The 27,013-nt window shown below is 36.7% G+C and overlaps 1 protein-coding gene and 1 long non-coding RNA gene across 3 annotated transcripts in view; one reads left to right on the top strand and one right to left on the bottom strand.

Annotated features, from left to right (window-relative positions):
• The window catches only part of LOC135086797 (uncharacterized), a 143,512-nt gene that overhangs the window by 4,424 nt on the left and 112,075 nt on the right, over positions 1 to 27,013 (top strand). The window lies entirely within an intron of this gene.
• LOC135086793 (Krueppel-like factor luna) overlaps positions 1,402 to 27,013 on the bottom strand; it is a 148,605-nt gene continuing 122,993 nt past the window's right edge. The window contains exons 2-5 of one of the 2 annotated variants that reach the window (XM_063981584.1): positions 10,216 to 10,420; positions 9,372 to 9,506; positions 5,087 to 5,260; positions 1,402 to 2,650 (exon numbers count right to left, since the gene is read on the bottom strand). In XM_063981584.1, coding sequence (XP_063837654.1) covers positions 2,475 to 2,650; positions 5,087 to 5,260; positions 9,372 to 9,506; positions 10,216 to 10,420 — 690 coding nt within the window. In that variant the 3' untranslated portion in view covers positions 1,402 to 2,474. Of the gene's footprint in view, positions 2,651 to 5,086; positions 5,261 to 7,288; positions 8,287 to 9,371; positions 9,507 to 10,215; positions 10,421 to 27,013 lie in introns of those variants that run through there. The other variant, XM_063981585.1, reaches the window with a different exon arrangement.

Raw genomic sequence — 27,013 nt, 5'->3', positions numbered from 1 at the left:
TGTGGAAAACGTTTTTCAAATATGTATTTTATTGTAGGTATCAGAATTTCTGCAGTTTTATTAAATAGAACGATCTTAACACAAAAGTTAACTGGGCTTTCAAAAAGGCTCGAGCTTTCAAAAAGGCTCGAGCTCTGCGAAAGACTCCAAGCTTCATACATACGAGGCGAGCCCTGGTAAACGACTCTGAGCTCTCGGCAAAAGGACTCGGAAGCCTCGAGCCTAGTACATCACTAGGGTTCTCTCGCACAAGGATGTTTTATAAGAAAGAGCGGACCAAATGCGACCAATACTATATAACGATTCTTTAAATGTAGATACCGAGCGTCTATGGAAATATATCTATTCAATTAAACTATGGCAGTATTTTTATTGTTGGTATAGCAGTCGTTGTACTTATGTAGCCTAACTCCCAAAAAGGCGTCAAAACATTTGGGTGACGTGAAAAATTGATTTCCTACAAAATTGTAAACACGTTTTCAAACTAGCTTACAATTGAGCGTATTTGATTTATGCTATTTTTAAATACCACATCACCCTGTATATACAAAGTCTACTCATGTAAGGATATTTAATAATGGTTTAAGTATAGGAATCGATTTTATTTCTAATATTCTGTGATAAAAGTTATGGAATTTACTCAATATCAATATTGTCAAGTTGTGAACTGTACTTATTTCGGTGTTTATATTTTAAAATGTGTTTATATGCATACTTTATAAACATACATTAGCGAACACATACATTAAAAGCTTTCACTATTTCTAAAGAATCTCGATGAATATAGCACTGAATTAATTAAATATTATGAATCCTATGCAAATATTACTATTGATTAACTGTATTGTAATACACAAGCTGTGGCAATTTAAATCTTAATCTAAGTTTAATATAGACGTTATTCGAGTACTCGTCACTTCGAAAACCGCCGTTGAAAAATTTGCCTAATGTAGCGACTGTGTTTCAGAATCAACGAATTTATTTTAGTGGACCTATGCGCACTTAGCGGTGGAATATAAAAATAATGTAAATATAGGTTGTTTTTTCCCTGTAGGTTCGAAAATGGGTTTTAAAATAGAGTAATGCATGTTAAGCGCGCAGAGGTTAAATACTACCTAGGTGTAAACACAACTGTGCAGGCATGGGAATCAACTATTACAGCTCTTAAGCGAGCTAAAGCTGCACAGTAGAGTTCAAAGCATCGGAATGAATAGTAAGAAAAACTAACGTAAATATCGAATAAAGTGTAAACCCTACAAATAAACTTAATAAAAAATAAACATACTTCACGTCGATATTTCGAAAAAGTCACACATCTTGTAAATATTTGTAAAATACTTAAACATGTTTCCCTTTTCGTATCACAAATGGACTAAAATATTTTTTGTTAAATAGAAATACCTAGACAGGTAGATTATTCTTAACCAAGAAAATAGTTACTTTACAAAATGCATATTAAATACGAAAAAAGTTTTCTAATAAATATAACTTACACCTACAAATAGAACTGTGGTTTACTGTTCCTCGAGATCTTAATAACGTAGGTACATAAATGTGATGTGTAATACCTTTTCACTTCGAATAATAAACTAGAACACTTAATTTTCAAGAAAATTGCAATAATCGTTTACCATGATTACTACATGCCCAGAGATTGCACCTCGTCCCATATGGCTAGTTGAGTCTAGACTAGATGTATAATGACTATGGCTCATATGAAATGGACCATAAGTTTTATTATTACATCTAAGTGGAAAGATTTGAACGGAACTGATTCGAAATATCGACAAAACATCAGGTAACGCGACGCACATTCTACTAAGCCTAAATTAAAGATTGTGCTCGGCGTCGGTGGGATCATCTGCCGAACATCCCGCGATCCAATAAATAATATGTCACGTGATTTGAAATGCAGGTCGGCGCAGGCGGCGCGGGCGCGGGCCCGCCGCCTCCGCCAACGATGGCACAACTCTCGGCGCAAGGCCGCTTTGCGGCCAAACGACATAAAAAAACCTCTCTGTACACAAAGCTTACAAAAATTACATAATAAACAACGGCAAATATAAATCGTTCTCTTAATGCAACAAAGAACCGTAACGATAAAGAGGCCGGTGCCGAAACATCCAAGAGATTTTCGATACGATTTTTCCGATAAACTCGTTTTCGTTAAAAATTAAAAAATAATAAAAAATAACTTTAAAGCATTAGGTGCATGAGTGTTGACTCGGCTACGACGTGTAGCGGCGGCATTCTTTGGCATGCATCGCTCGGTGCGAGACCGCCCGCGCCGGGCGCGCGTCCACCGTGTCGGCACTGGCGAGAGGAACGTTCAAGACCGCACGGATCACAACTCACAAACAAAAAGGGGTTAGGGTGTGCGATGGACGCGGGCCCGGGTTGTTGGGAACCTATTTTTTGTCGTTTCGCTTGGTACGTTTTCGGTTCCGTTTGGGGGCGGGCGGTGCGTTTGATGGCTACGCGTGTCGCTTGGCGTGGAGCGCGAGGTGGTCGGAGCGCGAGAAGCAGCGGTCGCAGTGGCGGCAGCGGAAGGGCTTGGCGCCCGTGTGTTTGCGGTAGTGCCGCGTCAGCTCGTCCGAGCGCGCGAACCGCCACTCGCAGCCTTCCCACGAGCACTTGTACGGCTTCTCCCCTGTAATGCGAGATTTTATAGGTTAACCACTGAATAAGATTACTAACGTTAAATAGTTAGGATACGGCTACGCCTTGGTGGGTTGAATAAAAATTTTGCTATTATCACAACTTTTTTAAAATGTAAGACAACGCAGATATTTGACCGCAATCGCATCTGGTGTTAAGTATGATGCAGTCTAGGAACATCATTATCGTGATGATTTATTATGAATCTGCGGATGTAGAGAAAAAAAACTACGTTTTAGATTGAGGATGCCGTTCTATGACACGTTACGTGATTGAAAACTGATAAACTAGATAATAATATAATAGTGTCAGTTGTAATATGAATGTGTTGATAAGGGTGCGTTGCGTATCAATTATAACCTGCCTCATTTGACAGGGCCATTACCTTACACTACACTCTCATGAAAACAAAGTTCGCGCGCACATTTAACCTAACGGCAATGGGTGAACATTGTTTGTAAAGTACCTGTCTTTACGCTTTCAAACAAACTTAATCATAAGCCGGTGTTAACAAGCTAAAGTTCCCATAACAGGGTTGGCTAACAGGTACAAGTAAAGGTATTGTAGTTACGATAACTTAAACTGATTGTTCCGCTAACAATATCAATACACGTGTTATGGCATGACACGATGTTATTATTGAAAGAAATTGCAATCGATCTCATGTGGGTTAGGATGTGAAATGCGCTATGCGCTTGCATGGTATGTCACCGCAAACAAGTTGTTCTGGTTGTCGCATGCCAGCTCCATCCGGATATGACTATAGAAAGGGGCAAAAGTAGATTTTCAAGCAAGCATATCTTGAAATCTTTAAGGTCGTGCAATAAAACAACAAGATTTCCTTTATCCGTTGGCTGTGTTAAGCATTGGTCGTAGTTGAGATGCTGCCACAGGCAGACAGTTTATAAGAAAGTTGAGATGCTGGCATGAATACCTACAAAACTTTTTTGACTTAAAGGGATGACTTTGTACACTTATTTGGCCCTGGTATCTTGTTAAGTTAGATGCTGTTTTATGTCATCTTCCACCTTCTGTTGTCCACCTCGACACTGAGCTTACTAGTCCGTGGCTTCCATTTTAAAATCTGCCCCATCGGCCATCAGTTCTGCGTGCTACGTGCCCTAGAGTACTTTCAGGTACTACATAGTTCATGGACAAGATATAATTTTTAACGCTTTGAGTCCGCTTATGAACCTTTGCATACGCATTAGGGTCTATTTCAGAGCCTTGCTGCCCAATAGGCCGTAAGTTTCTGCGTGGTAGGTCCATTTATGTGTGTAGTGATATAATGAAAGTCTTACCAGTATGTGTCCGCTTATGTGCCTTCAAGTGTGAGCTCTTGGTGTAGACTTTGTCGCAGACTGGGAACTCACAGCAGTGAACGCGACGGCACGGGTCAGTCACGTACGCTTGATGGGCCGTTCCAGAACCTTGCTGTCTCATAGGCTGTCAGTTCTACATGCAAACTATGTACCCCAGAGTAATATCAGTGATATATTGGAATGTTCCTACCAGTATATGTCAGCTTATGCGCATTCATGTGCGAGCTCTTGGTGTAGACTTTGTCACAAGCTGGGAACTCGCAACGGTGGACGCGACGGCACGGATGAGGGTCCATTCTAGAGCCTTGCTGCTTTATCTGCCGCCAGTTCTACGTGTTTTATTTGCTCTAGAGTGATATAACGGAATTCCTACTAGTATGCGTCCGCTTATGCGCCTTCAAGTGCAGTGGGAGTTCTTGGTGTAGACTTTGTAGCAAGCTGGGAACTCGCAGCGGTGAACGCGACGGGACGGATGAGGGTCCATTCTAGAGCCTTGCTGCTCCATCTGCCCCCAGTTCTACGTGTTATTTGCCCTAGAGTGATATAACGGAATTCCTACCAGTATGCGTCCGCTTAAATATGCGCCTTCAGGTGCGAGCTCTTGGTGTAGACTTTGTCGCAAGCTGGGAACTCGCAGCGGTGAACGCGACGGGACGGATGAGGGTCCATTCTAGAGCCTTGCTGCTCCATCTGCCGCCAGTTCTACGTGTTATTTGCCCTAGTGTGATATAACGGACTTCCTACCAGTATGCGTCCGCTTATGCGCCTTCAGGTGCGAGCTCTTGGTGTAGACTTTGTCGCAAGCTGGGAACTCGCAGCGGTGGACGTGACGGGACGGATGAGGGTCCATTCTAGAGCCTTGCTGCTCCATCTGCCGCCAGTTCTACGTGTTATTTGCCCTAGAGTGATATAACGGAATTCCTACCAGTATGCGTCCGCTTATGCGCCTTCAGGTGCGAGCTCTTGGTGTAGACTTTGTCGCAAGCTGGGAACTCGCAGCGGTGGACGCGACGGGACGGATGAGGGTCCATTCTAGAGCCTTGCTGCTCCATCTGCCGCCAGTTCTACGTGTTATTTGCCCTAGAGTGATATAACGGAATTCCTACCAGTATGCGTCCGCTTATGCGCCTTCAGGTGCGAGCTTTTGGTGTAGACTTTGTCGCAAGCTGGGAACTCGCAGCGGTGGACGCGACGGCGCGGGTCAGTCGCGTGCGCATGCGGGTGTGGGTGATGACGCGGCGCGTGAGCCCGACGGGCCGGGGCCGGGCTCGGTGGCTCCTCTGGAAACGGCGGGGAACATGTTTAAGGCCACTGTATGGATGTACACTCCTGGTTTTTGAGAGAGCTAAAATTTTATGCAACGCTAACTCTAATTCTTAAAGTTTAAAATTGACTGGCATTAAGTTCTAATTTTATACTCTGGGTATGTGCAGTAAAGTTTCCAAAAATAAACTAATAAGTCTAGATTTCCTGGTTATTAATTTTGAGTGGAGATGGATGGATGGAAGAGTAACAAAAATAATGTAAACCAAAACGCCATTTCTATAGGTCACTAAGTTTAAGTCAACACAGATTTAACGGTGTGACTGTCAATTATTGGATAGTGTCGATTTTCGCGAGAGCACGTGCGATGCGTGACTAAATTAACATGTAAATCAGTCTAGCCGCAGCTAATGGCCGAGTAAATAGCTTGGCTTTGTAAAACACCGCACTGCCTCTGTCACCAAACTATCTACGCGTGGGTCACCAATAATTGGCTATGTTCTGATTCTGACCAAAGCAAATCTTTGCTCACCTGCTGAAACAGTAAACAAATAAGTATCATAATAAATGATCTTACCTTTTATTAATTCATAGCGCAGCAACAAAGCTACGTTCTTTGTAAAATGGCCATTCCTCGGATCTTTTAAGCCGACTATAAAAACAGATGAGATGATTTCATTGCAATTGGAAAGTATTATTTAATATTGAGAAATGATAAGCTCAGGCTATTGTGGATATTGGCATTTCTTTTTACACAACCGACGTTTATTTAAACATCTTTGTCGGTAATTAAATTCATTTAACTTGCAATAAAATGGAAAAGCTTTGAATGAAATTAATTTAATTCTTCAGAGTCTTCTAATAGGATGTACACTCAAAATGAAAAATATAGTAACACATAAAATTAGATAGAATACAAAATATACAACAAACATACATACAGAGTGAATAGAGTTTCGTGCATTTTAAAAATGAGGCTAGTCTATGAAGAAGTATCATTTCCAGAAAGCCTATCTTGCTATGATATAAGCAATAAGCAAGGTACAGTTTTCAGTCTAAATTTAAAATCTTGCTTTTGCTATTCATTCAAAGACAGTGTGTCTTGCTTTTAGGTCTGAACTCAAGCAACCATTCTTAACGACTCTGAGTCCAATATACATATAATACAATATAATTAAATAAACATGCCCATTAGAATCAGAACAGATACACAACTAGGTTTTTACATGTTGAAGTATACATCCAGTAGTTAATACGTAACAGTATAGTAATGGAACACCAAAATAGGTATCTAACTTAGATTTGGTTTTTAATCGTGCGTCACAACATCAATAAAAAGTACTGAAATAAAAAAAGACAAAAAAGGAAGACATACTATTCAGTGCAATGCGACAGCGTACGTTCCTAATAGTTATAAGGAAATAAAAGAAGCAGAAATGAATTAACTTTATAATATGTAAACAAATACATATAACATTCTTCGCCTTGCAAATAAAATACAACTTCTTCTACAAACTTTCGCTCGCCATCATTCATCCACAACTTCATTCCCATACATTTACGAGCTACACAGAGAAAATTATATCACATCAAAGAGCACAATGGCAAATCATAAAAGAAAATGCAACATTTCTTACTTTCACAATCTACGACAGACAACACCAAGGTAACCAAAGATACAATATCGTTAGACGAGATCCAATTTTTAGTAATTATTGTACTAGTTAGCTATGATATTAGATTGTATAGGGCCGCCATATTACTAACATATTTATTTGCAACAATACTATTAACGTTTAAAGGAAAATGTCAATAGAAAAATACACCCAGTTATTACCCAGTTATTTTTTCATACTCATTTTCAAATACCTACCATTAGGAACAAAATAATTTTGATTAACATACAAAAAATTACAATGGACATCCTAAATGCCGTTAAGAAATAAGACATAACTTGCTTTTGAAATGTAGATACCATAATTTGTCAATAAACTACATTTAAATAGTTAAATTACTTAAGTACTCAGTTAATACTAAACACACATTTAAAATATGCCTATTCACTTATACCACAAAGGCCTTGAAGATCTACGTAATTCCGAAAATAGAGTTGGTATTCACAATATTCGTGTAATGTAAACAAATAACTCGTGGACTAAATTTCGTAAACAACGGTTAATTTTGGTTAGCAATATTCAAAGCAGGCCTCTCGTCTATCGATAGGAATATCAGTCGGTAAGGCTACAACCACATCACTTAGTGCCATTGAGGGAACAGAAGTGCTCCGTAAGATAGGGCTTAAAATTACCTAACTGAATTACGGATGACTTTGCGAGGTAAATGTACAAATTAAATTCTGTGCTCTAACAAGATTGCTTTTTACTGATGATCCAAAACTGATGTAATGTTATGTACCCTAACGTACAATAGAATTCAAAGACAAGTCAGTAAACATGATGATGTTATGTAAGTAAGTACCTTTTAATCCAAAATAATATAAAGGAACGTTGGTGTCACAGTAATAGTTTTAAGAAATACTTGAGTGCTAACTCCCACCTATTAGGTAGGTAAATATTTTTTTTAAATATGTATTTCACCCTCTGTTACTGTGAGACATTGTTTTCTTTGGTCAATAACCCCTTATATTAAAACAATAGTTGTGTAACATCTAACCTTTTACCGTTACTTTGCAAGCGCATATTTTAGTATAATATCGTATGTAAAATAACGCTTACATTGTAATATTGAAAGTTTTGAATCATCATCGCTAACCAATCAAAAAATGTTAAATTACCTCTGCTCCTTGGAAAATGTTCCACAAATGTCCTGACGACGGTTATTTAAATAAATGAATTACTTCGCGAGTTGACCCGGTATGGCAGTCGTAATGTGGTTTTACCCTGTGTGTTACCTTTAATAATCTTATCAGACTCGTTGTGTTTCTCAACAACGCGCTGTGGGGCTGCGGCAAACGCTGTCAACTGCGGCAGCACTGCGGCCAGATTTGGGAGAGGCCGGCTTACCCGTTTTATAGGGATCGGATCTGTTTTTTCAACTCAATGTCAAACTTAAGGTACAATCAGACGCTATTCAGGTGGACGCTCACTCGGGTAAACGCCCATTATCTCATTCCACGCATATTCGACACAGCAACACAGTTGTGCTGCCCGTTAAAGGTCACAAAATAAAATAGCCGAAAACGAATACTAACGTCGAGACGTTAGATGTTTCATTTTTCTTTCATTCGGAGCGTGTAACCACCAGTGCGTTCACACAGGCGTTTTTCCGCGATGCGGCGCAGCGTGATTTATGTCATTATTTCCATACTTCTGTCACAGACATAAGTTGCGATGTGGCAAATACCCAGCGCGGTGCACGGTAGTTCCGTGGCGGTATACTATAAAAAAGTAAAGGGTTGCAAAAAGCGCCATCTTTAACTAATACCAAATTTCGAAATAAAATTGCATCAGTTTTCACTTTCGTCACTTAATAATAGCTCCGTAATTTTGCTTTATGAAACATGCTGAATTAAACAATAATAATCACTCGTCTGATTCTACCTTTGCACTGGAATAAGTAAACTTTCAAATAATAGATAGTGGCAACCGTAAGCAATAAATAACTCGCTTGCCATATTATTTCTTGGTTAGTTTAATGCTTACAAATAGTTCTTAATGAAAAAGACTTAGGCAATAAATAACTCAAGACTCGACCAGATAAACAACTTTCACACATCCTTCTAGCATCATAAACTGTGTTACCATACCTACATACTTGGGGTAGAAGAAAAGTTACGGTTAGTCACATTATTCGCGTGCCTTTTCACAGGTTCTAGCACTTGCAGTAGTCTTAGCATGCAATGCTTGTATGTACCTTTATACTATACTTCTTTATCATTAAGCAGTCCTGTTTCTATAATTATTATCATCATCTAAGACTACAATGAAATTCCAGGTATTTATTAATGCCACTCTATAAGCCTATTTGATTTGATCATTAAATTACTGCTGACTCCTACTCCAATCCAATTTTGAACTATTTTTGAATATGATGTCCCAAATTATGGTTCTAATTTAAGCAAACAAATGGCCTCCTTTAGTCTGAAGGAATGTAGAATATCTTTCTTACCTCGCTCATCCTCCTCGCTAGGCGGCTCGCTCTTGACAGCCGTGATGGTGAACCGAGGGTAGTCGTCAGGGAAGGCATAGCTGGTCTCTGCCATGAGCAGGCCCCCTTCCGCGGACATCAGCTCCATTCCTGCATCTGTACGAACATCATAAATTGCATTAAAGTCCATTAAGTTCCGTCGATGTGCTCGCTGAGTTCACTCAGTGCTTCAGAGTTGCGTCAGTGATTTTTAAATAAAGTATGTTAATAATAACTATTGTACAAATAAGCGACGGTTCAATCCACCCTCGTCAATATTGGTAATCCAACACCGATAGGTAGGAAAGGGGTACTTTTATACTATTAAAACTCCTTGCATTTCAAGGACTATAGACGTCATTGTCATACTAATCTGATCTCGTCTAACTACATAAACCGGTATGAAATAAAGTTAAATAAAATAATTCTTCCTGAATAAGTAGCTTCCACCATCTCACCTAAGTCTGTCGCCATAACAACAATGATAATAGGAACAAGATAGTCAGTTTTTCTGTGGTTGAGGATTCCGGGTGAACCTCTTTTCCTTCCACCTTGAGCCTGACCATAACTCCATTAAAGTACGGCCAACTAGCAGCGATACAAAAGGTCGATTCGACTGTCGAACTGACAATATATTCTGTCTCTTCCCATCTTGTGTATTTGTCGTAATGTCTCGTTCTCCCGCCAAAATATGTCAAAGCCAAACCCCTGCTATTCCAAATGACCATGACATTGGGTTTGTTTACATTTGGTATCGCTTCTCGTTGGCCGTACTTTAGGTAAAATGAGGCCAAGAGTTCTCACGTGTTGGATAAAAAAAACTTACCTCTCGGTTCTTCAGAGTCGCTCGGCGGTTCACTCTTCACAGCAGTCACGGTGAACAGCATTGGCTGGGGTGATGGGGGAGACGGGGGCGACGGCGGGGAGGGCGGGCAAGAGGCGGCCGAAGCAGCCCACTCCTCCTCGTGAGACGGCTCGCGCCTCTTCCCGCGAGGTTCCTCACGAAGATATCGCTCCATCTCGTAGCATGTCTGGAAAACAGGAGATTCATTAATATTTTTGATAAAAATCTTATTTGCTTCGCGAGCGACAGTTGTAACGAAACACAAATATGACCCTGAAATTAAATGACTGTTTTATCACTACTTTATGTAAAATAGAAACGATTAAAAACATTTGAAATTTCGGAAGTTAGGAATATAAGTACACTTCAGCATATAAACAGAATTTTGTTGGTACCTAGTAAATATGTATAAAGGGAAAATATTAAAAACTCGCACTGCGTCAAAGTTTTGTGCTACGATTATACACACTGAAACGATGTAGTTAGTAACGAGTTACGAAATTAAACAAGCTGTGCATAGAAATAAATTTGACTTCAGTATGTTTACGCTTCAGTAAGTTACATTAAATGTTTTCTGATATGATCTATATATTTTAATTTTAATATTTTCTGATATGTTACTTAAAACTCATTGTATTGTCCCAAATAATACTGAATGCAGTGTAGGTATTCTGTATTTCTCTGCCGCACAATTTATAAACGCAGTAAGTAACACGTGAACAGTTTCGAGAAAAACGCGATCAAAGTTGAAATTTTATTTTGTGGTGTCTACAATTAGTTACGCAAATATTAGTAAAAAAAAAAATATGGGCTTATAGAGCTAAACTCAAAGTTTATTTTGATATGAGGTTTTTGTATTTTAATTAATATTTTGTATTTAAAATTATTAAAAAACTGTTTATGTTATGGATTAACTAAGTTTTCGTTCGATACTTACTACCCATGAATGCAGTATGATTGTTCCTTACTGCGTTTATTAGTAGTTTTCGTTACTTACGGCACATGTGTTAAATGATTGATTTAAATTTTAGTTCTTACAACGTAATATATGCGCCGTATCTTTACAACTTACTGCATTTATAAGTGGGAGTGTGAATCAAAATAATTTATCAAAACTTTAAATGTGCAGTAATAATACAATTATACTGCGCTTATCATAAGCCAATAACGCTTTCATGTTGAACTTTCCCAAATGACCAAGGGGTAAATGAAACAAGTATTACAAAATAATTGCTGAGATCGCTTGTTATTTAATCAAAAATTAAGATATGGCACCCACTTTTAGATCTTAATATACCAATCTAATAAAATAAAGACTCGGTCGTTCGTTTCGTCCACTGCTGGACAACGGCCTCCCCCAAGGATTTCCACAAAGACCGGTCCTGTGCCGCTCGCATACAGGCACCTGCCGCGACCTTCACCAGATCATCGGTCCACCTAGTGGGAGGCTTGCCCACGCTGCGTCTTCCAGCTCGTGGTCGCCACTCAAGAACTTTCCTGCCCCAGCGGCCATCAGACAATTTATAGTGTCTCCAATCTTCAGAGGAGTGGGTACATCACGGCATTTGACATGATTTTTGTCTTGTCCATTAAAGACCCATTTGTTGAGAGGCTCTATTGAGGCAATCGAGCATTGAGCTTAGATCCTCCACGGTCTCAGCCATGACTACGATATCCTCCGCGAATCAAAGATGGGTGATGTACTCGCTGATGATATTTATTCCCAATCCGCTCCAGTCCAGAAGCTTGAAAACATCTTCCAGAGTGGTAGTGAACAGTTTTAGAAATATGACATCTCCCTGTCTGACCCCTCGCTGCAACTGGAGTCCTGATCCCGGAGACGAACTGACATTGTGGCGTTTTCGTACAAGCCCTTCAACGATTATATCTTAGTAAATTTGACACCGTTGGAGAGACTAGCTTGAAGAGAGAAGTCTTTCTCATAGACCACAAATTCCAGACAAAGTTGCTGATTATTCTCCTCAGTTTTCTGCCATAGATAAGTATGTGGTCTATCGTACTAAAGCCTTATCGGAAACCGGTTTGTTCGGGAGGCTAGATGTCGCGTGAAACCATTCGTGATGACTCTCAAAAACAGAATCAGAAATGAGATGGGTAAAAAATAAATTCTTCAACAAGGTTTTGTTGCCTTTTTTGAAGAAGAGTATCACCACACTTCTGTGCCATGCCGTAGGCGTTTTTCCCTCAAGGATGACAGAATCGAATAGCTTCTAAAGAGCCTTTAATACCGGCGTTCCGCCTGCTTTCAGAAGCTCAGCCGTGATTCCATCATCGCCCGGTGCCTTGTTGTTTTTCAGCTGTTTGAGAGCCATTCTAATCTCGTACAGACACGTCCGGGATATCTTCGGTAGGATAGTGTCGGGTCAATCTAGCTCTTGGGTCTTCGGCTAGATTTGTGACAGGTTTTCAACTTCTTCCAATAACGTAAGAGCCAGTCACTGCGTTCATAACATGTTAACACCTAGGCAGCACTCTGACAATCCTTAGTATGTACGCAGTATAATTGTAATTACTGCATTAATATTAAGTACGAGTCATCTGTTTTTCCTATGGAAACATAATATCAGTGTGTGTTTAAGTGGAATTACTGCACATATACTATGTGCAAGGTGAACTTAACAATTGTAGAAACATAATAAGAATGATGTAATTGGCACATACTGCACTATTACTCAGTAGCAAATTAAGTAAGCGCGAGTATTCACGTAATATTAAGTTATTATGTGCTCTTACTGCTAACATAGTATGTGAAGAAACCTAAAATATGCTCTTTACTGCGTTTATGATAATATGTATCTTCCGTTCTAAGATAGATAGAAAAAAACGGGTCTTTGATTCTTATAGATCGCGATGCCAGGATTCAGAATATTCAAAACAATCATAAATGCAGTAAGTGGTACTTACTGCGTTTATAAATTGTGCGGCAGTTCTGTAAAACACTTAGATAATGTTCAAACCATAATTTACTTTAAGCCGGGTCCAAACGGGTGTAACGGATGAAAAATAATTATCTTCTAAATATAAAAAGGAGAAACAGACTGACTGACATATCAACGCACAGCTAAACGTAGGCACTTGGGTAGGGACGTAGCTTAGGTACCGTAGAGGTGCACTAAGAAAGGAATTCCCGAAATTCCCACGGGAACGAGAATTAGCGGGAAAATCCTTTTGTATGAAAAATCTAAAATGCGTAAGATAGTTGAAGGGGGTAAAACGCACTAAATAATTTAATTTACACGTGTTTTCATGCGATGGCCAAGTCAATAAATTTATGTAAAACGTTAAAGATTTCCTGGCCTGGACTTGGTATTACATGGATCTCACAACTTTTTACCGTAGAACAACTGAGTTGCGAGACTTGGTTTTTTTGACAAGTATTGTTTTTGATGGGATCTCATTTCTTTTTGTATTTTGTAAACAGTTCCACTTTTTTCCTTTTCGGTACCTTCTACTTATTATATGTATATCTAACCAGCAACGAATTTTCTTAACGTCCTCTCTCTGACTTATGAAATTTTCTTATTTTCGTAGGTAGCCTTCCGTTTTCTCTTTTCCGGTTCTACTTCTTGAACTGAAAACTGGACCGAAATTGAAAAATGTTACTCGACTTGGCGGGGACACTACCGTGTGCCTTTATATTTAATTTTATATGGTATTACAAACTTATTTAGGTAAGTAGTTAAATATTTATAACACTGGACCGAAATTGAAAAATTTTAGACTTAGCGGTTGCACTACCGTGCCCCCAAATATTTTAGTTTTTCCTTGATTCATACACCAAACACTACTTATATTCCAAATTTGAAGCTTCTAGGTCTGCTAGAAGTGCCTTAGAATTTTGATGATCGGTGAGTCAGTCAGTCAGTGTGTGACAAAATTAAGAAACTTTGACCCGTTATAATTCTTAAACTAACTGGTTCAAATTGAATGTTTGAAATATACCGTGTCTTTACAATGCCTGCATGGTTACTGAAAATTCAGTCTTCTAGTTTTATCCACAACGATGATACAGGGGGTCGAAAATGGCCTGAATTGCTTCGAGAAAAGGATGGTACGGCCGTGCCGCTTTTTTGCTCGACTTGGTGGGGGCATAGAACATAGAACTAAAAGTATCGGTTTCCGTGCTAATGGATTTATCTATAAATACCCAAAATCTTGCCATTTAAAATGCCATCACCGTAGAAATAAACCATTATTTTCATCCAAGTATCTATAAAGATAGATTTTATTGTGCAATATTTAATTAGGAAGATTTTCATAATTGCTCATGTCTCAATTACAAGTATTTATTAATTGATGTAAATGTACAAATTACTATTTCCGACCGAGTGTATAACTAAAATGTGTACAATAATGATAATGCACAGGTTTAACGCCATCTAGTGTAGCTACGTAAGACTAGTTCAACTGCATGAAAAATTGTTACGTAGTAATAAAATATTCTGCTAGGTGGCGCATCAAAGCATTCCCACACTAACCTGTGACAAAAACAAAAGATCTCAAATTGGAACACAATACATTACCTACCAAATACTTACAAGAAGAGAGGAGAACAAAGAAAAACCTATTTTGTAAAACCCTCTGACCAAACTCTTCAATCAAACTAACCGAAACGACATTGAGTTTTTCTGATTTACCTAATTAGCACTCGTACAGAACAAATAGTAAATTTTAACACAGTATTTGTTATTTAAATGCAATACATTACCGAATCGCACAGAGAGCAAAACGTCTCAGGCGACATTTATTATGTATTAAAGTGAACGAATAACTTACAGCTTCGCGGTTCCGCGCGAGTTGTGGTCACAAACAGACTGGTGGCTCTGTCGTCGTTCTGGTCGAGGGACTAATAGTTAAACGATTACCCTCAAATGTCACTTAAAATTGCTAATTGACATTACGATACTACCCACAACAGCAGTATCGGTACTCGGGTAATCGCATCTATAATTTATAGACGTTGCGTTTGAAGCCCTTATGATTCAGTTTCAAACTGTTGCAACCCTTAAATGCATTTTTAATATTTTGCCGGCCGATTGGTGTATAGTGGTTCAATACGGACTACTATGCCGAGAGGTTGCGGATTCGATTCCCACTCAGTACAAATTGTGTGCATGAACATGTTTGTTTGTATTGGACTGGGTGTTTACTATGTTTAACATGTATGTATTTACCAAAAAAGTATTTAAGTATGTTTATATCCGTTGTCATAAGTACATAGTACAAGCTTTGTTTAGTTTGGGACTAGAGGCAAAGTGTAAAATGTCCAAGGATATTTATTTATTTTAATAGATAGTCTACCTACCTACAGCTAGCCGTGTTGATGTATGCGAAAATATAGTTTTTGTAGTCTATAGCTTAGTGACAGTGGTCAATTTGCATTCCAAGCATCGGAATGAGGCATTCAAATAAAGGATGCGCGTGCGACTATGGAACAATACGTCCATTGACGTTTCGACGTACACATGTTTGGTATTGTTAATGTTCTTTTGATGCATGAATATGAGTGGTTCAAATAGTTTAAAATGTCTATGATTACGTAATAAATAATAATAGATAAAATAGGTAGCAGAAAAATATAAAACGAGGTTTTTACACGGCCAAGTTCAATTTCAATACGTCTGAATCTTTCGCGGTTTATTGTCAATTTACCCATTTGTTAAAAAAAGCTTTACTATCAACTTTATAAAGGCTGTAGGTAATCTATTTAAAAAACATTACTTACATGATTTTGCTTCTCATCATTTGTAACTAAATTAAGGAAAATTCATTTTCATTTAACCCATTGAAACACGTTTAAGTTATCAATTATCAAGCAATACTTTTAACCACCTGGTACTTTTTGCCACTGCGGGTGTCCACTAGAAATTTTTACATTGGGATTTTTTTTATTGCACGAATAAATTAAATAATTTTCATTTTTTATTGAGTTCCCTGTAAAATACAACAAAGAGGTAAATTCATTTAACTAATCTCAAATAGTGCCGGTTAACATACAAATAAACCATTTGTGTTGTACTGTTTACTAAAAGCTCACCATCATTATCCTAAAACATTAATATTGGCATAGAATCACCATGCCGTATCAGCTCTTACTGTAACAAAGCCTCCTACAGTTCAACGTCCGCTACAAGGTTACTAAGTCCAATGCGCAGGGCTTACACCTTATAACGGTATGCGTTAGAACAAATTTACCTCCGCCCTTTCACTTATGCCTTATTAAAAAGGACTACGATTCAAATTCGCACTTCTATCTGCCTCAGTTCTTGCACAAGCCGTGTGAAGTCATAGGGAACAGATATTATATCTGCGATGAATCGGAACAAAATCGCGGTAACTGTTTGAGTAACAAGGCACTAACTATGGTAAAAATAATGATATTACGTCTGTTTTTGTTTAACATAACAAAGGCATCTTAAGTAGTTGTGATAAGTAAAAAAAAATACAGTCTGATGTGCTGTTGATACAAACATTTAAAGTAAATGTACTATCAATTAATGATTAAAATTATCATAAGGAGTCATAAGGAGCTTTATGTCCTGATTTGAATTAAATATTTTTCAATAAATACAAATAAACATTAACAAATCCTCAAAACTACCTACCTAATTGTAAAACTCATTCATTGGAATCAGATGACGAAATCGCGAGTAGGAAATTGTAAGAACAATCTTTGCTTTAATTAGGTTTTCGCAACCTGAAGGTGGTAAAATTATTCCGTGTATTTTTGAGGGTTCATCAAGGGATGAGGTTTACAGCCGAGTTAAATGAATGAATGAACAGTAAAACAAACTATTGAGAAGTATGAATGACTTGACGGTAATCGCCAAATTCGGAGTAATTGCTGTGGTTGTAGGAATACAGTTTTTTTTCCCAGTAAAAGTGGCGTTTCTGTGAATTGGGTGTGCCATTTCTCAGAATCAGAATGTTTGTTATCATTATTAAATGAGAGATTAGTTGTAAGTTTGCTTAAGATTAAGCTTAGGCACATATTATTTCTTAAACTTTTCTTTAGTGTCATTCTTTTAATTTTCGTGGATTAAATCACAAAATATTTATATCAGGAACTCTCAAGCTCATGTTTAACAGCGAAGTAAAATGTATTTTTATGGAGAAAAGCTAATGGTGGAATAGCACTAGCCTTGCTGACCTTGACAACGACTTATATGGGTTAGTTCCACGACCACATAAAGCAGGGGAAGTGTTGTCATTTACACAATACAGCTAAGAATAGTAAGTGGCGGATGAATAAAGGTAAACTTCATTAATAAGGTGTCATTGATATCAATTTGAAGGTTCATGTAAGCTTAAAGCATTTCTTCGTGAAAAAAAATGTGGTAAAAGTGTACAACTCTCTTTATTATAATTATAAACACCTTTTTTCAAGCCAAGATCTTTGTTCTGATCTATCTCGGCCCGCGCATGATTTCTGATCTAAGTTTGCATGATGTGTCTGTTATGCACTTGATCAAGTGATAGAAATATAGATCAGATCATTTAATTAAATAAAAGAAAAAATCTGATTTATTTAAAACAACTTACCGTATTTACCTATACGCTTGAGATGCGCAGAATCTTTTAAGTAGTGTGACCATATTTTAAATGAGACATTTGGAGAAATTGTTTTCAAACTTTAACATTTAAATATCATCAATATCCAAGCTTACCTGAGCAATATTTATATTATTGTGCACACAGCGTAAATAAATCAAAATAAGACTGTCGCAATTTGCAAGTACAGCAGTAAAAAATTCGCATGAGCAGATACAAAAAATAAAATCGCCAATAAGCATTTAGTAAGTAATAAGTCTTAAATTAGATTCCTAGAAATGTTTGCTTAATGTATCGTTTCCATGTATGTGGGAGAAAATAATAATCAGAATTCACGCTTCATTTTATACCTAACTAGCTGACCCGGCGAACTTTGTTCCGCCTTAATGGCAATAAATAAGCAGACTTTTTTTAATTTCGAACGGGATAAAAAGTATCCTATGTCCTTCTCCTGGCTCTAAACTACCTCCCTGACAATTTTTAGCTAAATCGGTTCAGCCGTTCTTGAGTTATAAGTGGTGTAACTAACACGACTTTCTTTTATATATACCTATAGATGTAACGATGACAATGTGAAATTAGGTGTTTATTTCTTTATCAGCGAGCAAAATGCGATATTTAGCGAGAATAACGATTCGATAAACACGTTATGAGTAAATGTGATACATTTTATTACAGAGATTGATTGCACTACATTAACTTATAATTAAAATTTGATGTGTAATTTTAGAGCTCGGGAGCATCGAGTCCTAATCGGGCGTTGATTGGTCAGCAATTCATTAGGGCTATCAATGGAAACTAAATGGAAATCTATTTTGCATGCTTTACGCAGTTTTGGATTTTATGCTTTAAATCCTGTCTGTTTAGAGAAGGAGGAAGTTTTTTTTTAAGAAAGTGTGGTGTGGAGGTATAAGTTTAATAAAATATTCATTACTTATAGTTTTATGGTCAATTTGTGCTGCAGAAAATAGTATGTATGTATACCTCATCAAAAGACTTCTAAATGAGGAACGTTGATGGCCAAATAACAAGATATTTATCGAGAAGCAAAAAGTCTAAAGATTGTAATTAAAGCTCATTTTAAGCCATTAGAAACAAACCATGGAAATTAGATAACCAGTATCGGTAAACTTGTACGTCAACGTCAAAGGTTAGGTTTGTTTTTTCCTAAGGTTTCCTCTTATGAAAATATTGCATAATATTAGGTATTTACTGACTTTCCCACACTTCTAGTCTAGTACAATACCATTTAAGCACATTCAGTTTACCTGTATAATTAAAAAACACTTGGGGCGTAAATACATGTTAAACTGTGTGGTAAGCTAATTCACGTTTGATTGGCACTTCACTGATACAAAATATTGTTTGCGTATCCCATTTAGGTACTTTCAGTGCGGAGTTTTCACTTAAAATGACCACGAAAGTGGGAATTTATAAAGCGGCAACGTCGATATAGTTTTGTATAAAACGGCAACGCCGATAGCCCTGAGTGGAAACGGCACTCAGCAGCGCAACCGCAAGCCCCGTCCGATAATGGATTTATTGCCGTAACACCGGTGGGCTATTACAAATGAACCAATAGGAATTTAGGTAACAATATTATTGGTTCAATTGAAAACAATTAATAAGCCTGGAACTGTTAAACGTAGCAACCGAAACTGTAACTGCACTTGACGGTTAGTTTCCGATTAAAATTTAATATTAGTGAAACATTTTGCGGTATATTTTAGAGTAGGTAATTTTAAAAAAATATTAGGCTTCAAATAAAAAGTCATGATACAAGATTATTTTTCAGTAAACAGATAGGAACAGTTTTTGCGTACCTATTATGAAAATGGTGGACACCCTATGCAACTATGTCTTCCGCTGCGCACGAGTGACTTTCACAACCGCCTTTCTCAGATTCTCGTATTTTCCACGGTCTGGAAAAATCTATACTTTTTTCGGTGTAACTTTGTTTGTTGCCATTAAATCAGCTTACAGACCTTTTTAACTTAAATGCCTATTTGGCTTACGTTTAGGTAAGATTTAGATAATCTGTTTTAAAAATATCTTATTACAAAATTTCATCATCCAACCAACCTAATCTAGAAAATACCTAAAGCCAGCAGATTAACCTACGGCATAAAGACGAACCTATCTCCAATTGACTTTAAACAATTTAATTATTTATACTACATAATTGGTTCAAAAGATTTGAGCTATTTGACACGATGGCAGGTGAACAATTGACAAAAGTCTGAAAAATTTGGAATTAAACTAGGCCACACAACATTCATCAAGTTACGTGATGCGTAACCAACCATTTTTGTTGTGTGGTTTTTTATGTGGCAACGCACGGTGAATGAACTAAGTGACACTAAAATGTTGCCTAAATAATAAACAAGTACCACATACGTCACTGTTTTATAAGCTAATGCTACATCATTGTAATTAGCGAGAGCTCAACAGTTACTCATTAGGCAAATCATAATGTACGAGTAAGTAGATAAATAAAATTAGATTAGTAAAAGTAGGTAAGTACATTTAAGTTGCGCTATACCGTACGTAGTTATAAATACAATCGTGCAACGTTAAGAAAATCCACCAGTATTCCTAAAGTTAAAAGTTTTATTCGATAAAATGAAAAGAGAAAAGTGCTTTCTTCAGCTGCGTGCGTTCTTGCAACTTTATTTTCTAACATAGGTACTATAACAATATAAATAATCGTCTCCAGCAAAAACTTTCTGCTTTGATGATTTTCCACTTTGGCAAGGATCCAAGGGAAATTGTTATATTATGCAGCTTACCACATCATGGGTGGTTATTATAATTACAAATTAGCAAAGCCAAGCAAATAAAAGAGGTACAGAATTTTATGCCTTTCCTTTTGTTTTGTATTTTGTTATCAGACAAAGCGCTTCCAGACAATAAGTTTAATTAGACCAGAGTGCTAAGGCTAAGAATCAGCGCAAAACAAATTAATTTATGGGTGTACCCTTGAATGTTTGGTGAGTTTAACATAGGTAGCTCATTTAACGTTAAAATGTAAAAGATAATGCCAAAATTGACACGTTTATGTGAAATTAGCTTTTGCCCGCGGCTTCACCCGCGTGAAATTTAGTTTGTCACAGATCGTCATAAATTATAGCCGTTATTCTGGGTTATAAACAATAATACTGTAAAGTTTCATCAAAATCCGTTCAGTAGTTTTTGCGTGAAAGAGTAACAAACATCTAGACATCCAAACTTTCGCATTTATAATATTAGTAGGATAGTTTAGGGGTCAAAACTGGCTGCAAATGGTTCGTGTAATTATTACACACGGTGCTGCTCGCCAGTTCTGTTACTTAAACTTGGCTTGACACGCTACCGCGTGGCTAGATGCAATGATAAATGAAGTTATCTGTTCGATTCTGAGTATATTAATTTAATTAGATGTATTAGGTGTCTATATTCATGCTACGCGCTACGTTTCGAAAGTGAAAAGGACCTTAGAACGAACACTTTTAACTTTTGAAGTCAGTTACTTATTATTGAGGTAACATTACAATGTTACAGTAACACCTACGCTGTGTTAATGCTACAACCCATCCATCATGAATGGACAAGGAGGCTTGCATCATAGTGTTATAGTGAGTGGCGATAATTTTACTGTTAGTGTTTACTGAACAAGTAAAACGTTCTTTTGTAATAGACGTGAGTGCTCTGTTTTTGATACCGTTTCGTGCTGGTAATTTTAAAGATAAGGTCTCTCCACGCTATGTATTAGCCTTAATTTGTTAATAATTGTTTATTTCAATACGATATGATGCTCGTAGATATATGTCATTATTAAGTGCTTTTCACAGGCTGAATACGAGTACTAAAGTGTATTCTATCTGTTTATATTTACTCATATAACGTCATCAACATAACAGAATGCGTGGCTTTTAAATATATCCAACAATAGATCCGTGCGTGACCATTTACTTTTCGCCATATAAACTGAAAATGTAAACCTTTTCATATTTTCAATTCGAGCCAATCTGTAACGGTGGCGTTAACACAAATCAGCTGTCGAGTAAAAAATAGTCAACCTAACAGCGAGAAAAATTGGTGAAGCGCAGTTTTTAAAAGGAATTTTTGCGCCTGACTTCACTGACTTGCATTGAAAATGGAGGTGAAAATGTATATTTTACAGGGAATTTACCCTTTTAAAGCAGTTCGCGTCACCGCCCGCTTTAATTTTAGAGAAAATTTGTAGAAACTTTGCTCTCAAAACTAAACTTTAAACGTACGTGTTTCAATGTAAACATTTTCAGTTGAAAACTTGAAAATATTACAAATTCACGCGCTCGAGATATCTAATCCAAACAAAATTTGTTGTGCACTGACGTATTGAGCGACTTACTCGAAATAACTTACTACCAGACAAGGTCGGAATGACTTAAAGTCTTAGGTGTGAAGTAATTTAAATTATGTATAAAGGTTTGAAGTTGAAGTAGATAGCTCAATATTATATATATAGAAAGCACTTAGCTAGTATTTATAAGCAGAACCCGAAGGCTTTAACATGCTTAGATCTGTTTTAAAATAGCCATAAAACCGGACTCAACTTCGTAATAGATTCAGGCCTGAATTTCCATATTCAGATAATTGTAGACTTGGTATTATTGGATATAAATGCTTGTTTCTCGAAATACTGGACTGACCATTAGGGACCATGCCTGATAATGTCATGACACGTCAATCTGAACACTGTGGCATTCTAACCTACTTGTAATAGGGACAAATTTTCAATAAAAATGTACAGTCTGGCGTGCTGTTGTCTGTACTGTGTCAATGTTTAACGTGTTACATGCAATAACCTTGTTCACACTGTAAGGCCGGGCACACACTACTGCTTTTTGTAGTGATAACTCGCGCCTGCACCGCGATATTGCAATTATAAGATGCTACCAAGCTTTGTATTGATTCAACCGAGCTATTGTATGTATCGGTGCAGTCGTGCGTTCAAATCTCTGCATATGATCGTTAGTTTACGAGTCCGATTAAGTTTTACTTTAAGGAAGAATATAGCTAGAGTGATTTTAGACCTGTTTGAACAAAGCATTTTCTAGGGCCCTAGTAAATTAACCTAAACAAAAATCCTTCATCGTTAGGACTGTTGACATTTTATTTTTAGTAGGTTTGGATCTCTGCAACTTCTATGCTATCTTGTCTAATTTACAAATTTAGCATGTGTGGGTAAAGGACATTGTCAGAAACCGCCTTAGATTCCTGGGCACAGCAGTAAAGTATCAAAATTAATCTCTTACTTTTTGAATACTTAAATATTAATTAGATTGTAACGGACACTTGAGGATTAAAAAATGAAATAATAAAAGTATTTTATATGTATTCCATAATACTATGACGACATCCGGACATTTTAGGGCGTGGCCTGCTCCATATCCTATGAAGTTCCATAATTTGTGTCGATAAAATCTATGTAAAATCGGCACAAGGCAATGCCGTACTTCATTGTTAGGAATCCATGTAATAGTGATGTTGACTGCGGTCATCATAGACAATAAGATACCGATCTTGTAAATAAAATAAATCGTCCAAATTGCTACAGTATGACTAGATTTTAATTAAAAGTTAAAAATATATTGCACGATACTACAAGAAGCTATCTAATGTGTCCAACTGGTCGAAGGTCATGAATAAAATAAAAAGAATTGTGATCATAACACTGATATAGACAATGACAACAATATGGGATCATCTTTAATATATCTGTTACAGTTTCAAAATTCGATGAAAAATCCAATGCCGCTTAAAGTGAGAGAAATGTCTAAAGTTCTAATAGAATTGAAAGTTTTATTCGCTCAAAATGCTTATAACAATAATTGGTAATACATTTCAAATATTAAGTACCTTTATAATGTATCGATAGAACCAAAATGATATCCTCTCAGCTTGGAAAGGGAAAACCCAGGATTGGGGGAGCACTCCAGGCAATTTTTAGAACATTTCATAGGTGGTAGTAAATAATATTTATTTTATTATTAAAATTGAATATTTTGATATTGATAAAATTGAATATATCTTTCGATTCAAATACCGAATATTTTTCAATCGATAATAATTATCGAGAATTTTAATAATATTCAATTAAAAGTTGTTCAATCCCTAGTCATGCATAGACTAAGACGGTAACCATGGAGATAGTTAGTTTGGTAAGTCACGTGTTAAATGTCAAGAGTGGAAAGTAAACATAGGATTCATGTTATTTATTTACGTGCAAAATGTAAGTAAGTAAATCATAAAAGTGGAACGCCGAGCTATTTCCAAAACCCGTCCAATATTATAATACAATTTGGCTGCGACAACTACAATACAGAACATCTCCCAAATCGATGTGCATAAAATAATATAATACAATACTAGTAAGTAAGAGGTTATGATAACAATATTGCTATCAATAAGTATATAGAATTGGTCCGCCAGGATTAATTGTTCTTACATAAAGATTTGTGTCATTTAGAACCTAGAAAGTATTATTTCGGCACTGTTGATCTAACGGCGAACAATGTATGGAGAACGAACATTGTCCTTTAGACAATTATAATAACGACTGTATCGCCTCTGCATCGCGTTTATATTATGCCGCAGTGTGTAATCGGACTTAATTAGTAATTAAACTTTAATTATTGTGTATTTCATTATTTAATTCATTACTGATTGGACAAAACGTGACGTTTGCCAATTACTAAAAAGCCCTCGAAACAACAAGTGCAATAAAATTTGTTAAAATTTATTGGTTAAAAGTTAATTGACCATTTTAATAGGTATAGATTTCATTAAATGTTTATTATTTTGTTTGAGAGTCGTGTGTCTACGCAGTTCCCCAAATATGCAAGACTAACTTTCCGCCCGCGGCTTCGCCCACGTGGAATTTTGACTGTCACAGAAAAACATTATCGCCCGCGTCCCTGTTTCAAAAACCGGGATAAAAACAATTTTATGTCCTTTCCCGGGACTCAAACTATCTCTATGCCAAATTTCTCATCAAAATCGGTTCAGTGGTTTAGGCGTGAAAGCAAGACAGACAGACAGTTACTTCGCATTTATAATATTAGTATAGATAGTATAGATTAGCATCTGATAACGTTGACAAACCGAGTTATTGTGTATCTTCAAGGACTTTGCCGGCATTTTCGCGTTTTCCGATACAAACTACGAGGGTTTTCCTCGAGTGAGAGCCCGTTTTATGGCAGCCTCCTTATTTGGCAGCAGTCCTGAATAATATTATGAGGAATTGATGATATCTGTACTAAATGTAATATTATACAATTCCTTGAAAAATATGATATAGCCGTCACACAACAGTGTTATATGATGTAGGTACACATTAATCAGAGTAATAAATTAACTCCATGAATGAACAGAGCGTATTGAGTAGCGTCCTGCGTTCCCACATCATTGCCCAATACAATCAACAATAGAAAACAATAGTTATACTGTTATGAACGCAATAACTGTCCTATCTTAAAACACGAGGCTTAAATTAAGGACCGATTTAAGTGGTCTGCCGACCTACCAACATAATATCTGATTCATGAGTTTACTAAATTCAGCAACAAAGTTGGCCTAAACTCTAAATTAGTGCAAACAAGTGTACGGCTCAAAATATAACCGATTGCATCACGGCGTACGGTATGCAGCATACCGATATCTCATACGAATATGAGTCGTAAGTTGATACCATACGGCTTAATGTTCGCTGTAACAAAAGAACAACACGGTCGTATTGTACTCACACTATTTTTACCGATGACTCATTGCATGATTTTGGACTGATATGAATGAAAGGGCTGTCGACCATGACCATGCGTTGAATAAACTCAAGGAATATGCATTTTTTTTAGAATCTCATAATGTTAGTCGTCTAGTATCCAAAATTCGAGTTAAAATCAAGATTACCCATAAAATTCCGCGTTTAGAATAATAACATGCTTGAATGTAGATTCCTATTTGGGGACCTTATCATAATACAGATCTAAAGTACCTAAATGTTTCTTGTAAACATAATGTCTAAGTCCATTGATACCATAGTTCTTTTCACAGTCATTAAATGCTTTTGTGCGATCTAGAATGGAATAACTAAACAAACTTCAGCGAATAGATAAAGGCAACGTTGTTTTTTAAATAAAATTTTGGTTCGAATAAGTGCCGTTAAAAAGATAACATGGTTTATTGACTGGAACTCGAGCCACCAACGAATAAAGAAAGAAGCTTCGCTATTGAATAAAATAAAAAAGACAGACCATTCCACGCAATAGACTCCGACCGTACTGAGAAGAGCGAGCATGTGGAAAAATGAAACAAAATAATTGACTGGAGATTGTATTTCATAACGATGAATGTCGATGTGTTGTTGCTTTAACAAATTCTTATTTTATTTGTGTTTTATAATGCTTTGAAATAGGTAAATGATCAACCCTTATTTTTTTTAAATCATGCGACTAGTGACTATGGACTTTAATAATATTTTCTTAGAAATAGGTTATAAATCTAGAAGATGATTACATTGAATAGCAAAACAGCTAAGGCTGAGATAATTTCTGAGTTAGCAACAATAGGCGTCCTCCAGACAGAAGGTCCTCTGTCTGTCTTCATGTAAATATATTTTGTATATTATCACTATCAACAACGTATCGAATATCAGCACCACGAGTAAGACCATAGCAGGATGTTGGCATGGGAACATCCTATAATTAATATTGATTACGGGAAAATACGCGACAAAACTCTTCCCGTAGAAATGTGTTACTAAGCAAATAAATGACGGGCGAGTACTTCTATTATGTTGGTAGTTGCCGCTAGTAACCAATGATTTCTAAATAAATACTTTAGGAAATAAATCCTTAAATCGCTGTAATTAATGTGATTATTTAATAGTCATTAGAGCTTGACTTGACTAACAAGTAGAGTCACATAAAATTTCAATGAAGTACCTTTTACCTTAAATTTTTTTGTGGCGTTACTCGCAACTGCATATAACCGGAGTTGTAATTTTAAAATAACATGTTACAACTAACAAGAACATGTTAGCCATTAAAATAAACCTATTTAAATAAGCGGTAGTCTGCCAACGAAAATTTTGAGGCTACATTATTGGTATGTTGATTTTTACCAAATTCAGGGTAATAAATGAACCCACATGAATATAATTATCTGATAAACAACAATTTCAAGC

The sequence above is a fragment of the Ostrinia nubilalis genome, chromosome Z (assembly GCF_963855985.1).
Source record: "Ostrinia nubilalis chromosome Z, ilOstNubi1.1, whole genome shotgun sequence".
Classification (NCBI taxonomy): Eukaryota; Metazoa; Arthropoda; class Insecta; order Lepidoptera; family Crambidae; genus Ostrinia; species Ostrinia nubilalis.
The sequence above is the reverse complement of the archived record's forward strand: the minus strand, read 5'-3'. Positions and strand labels throughout refer to the sequence as shown.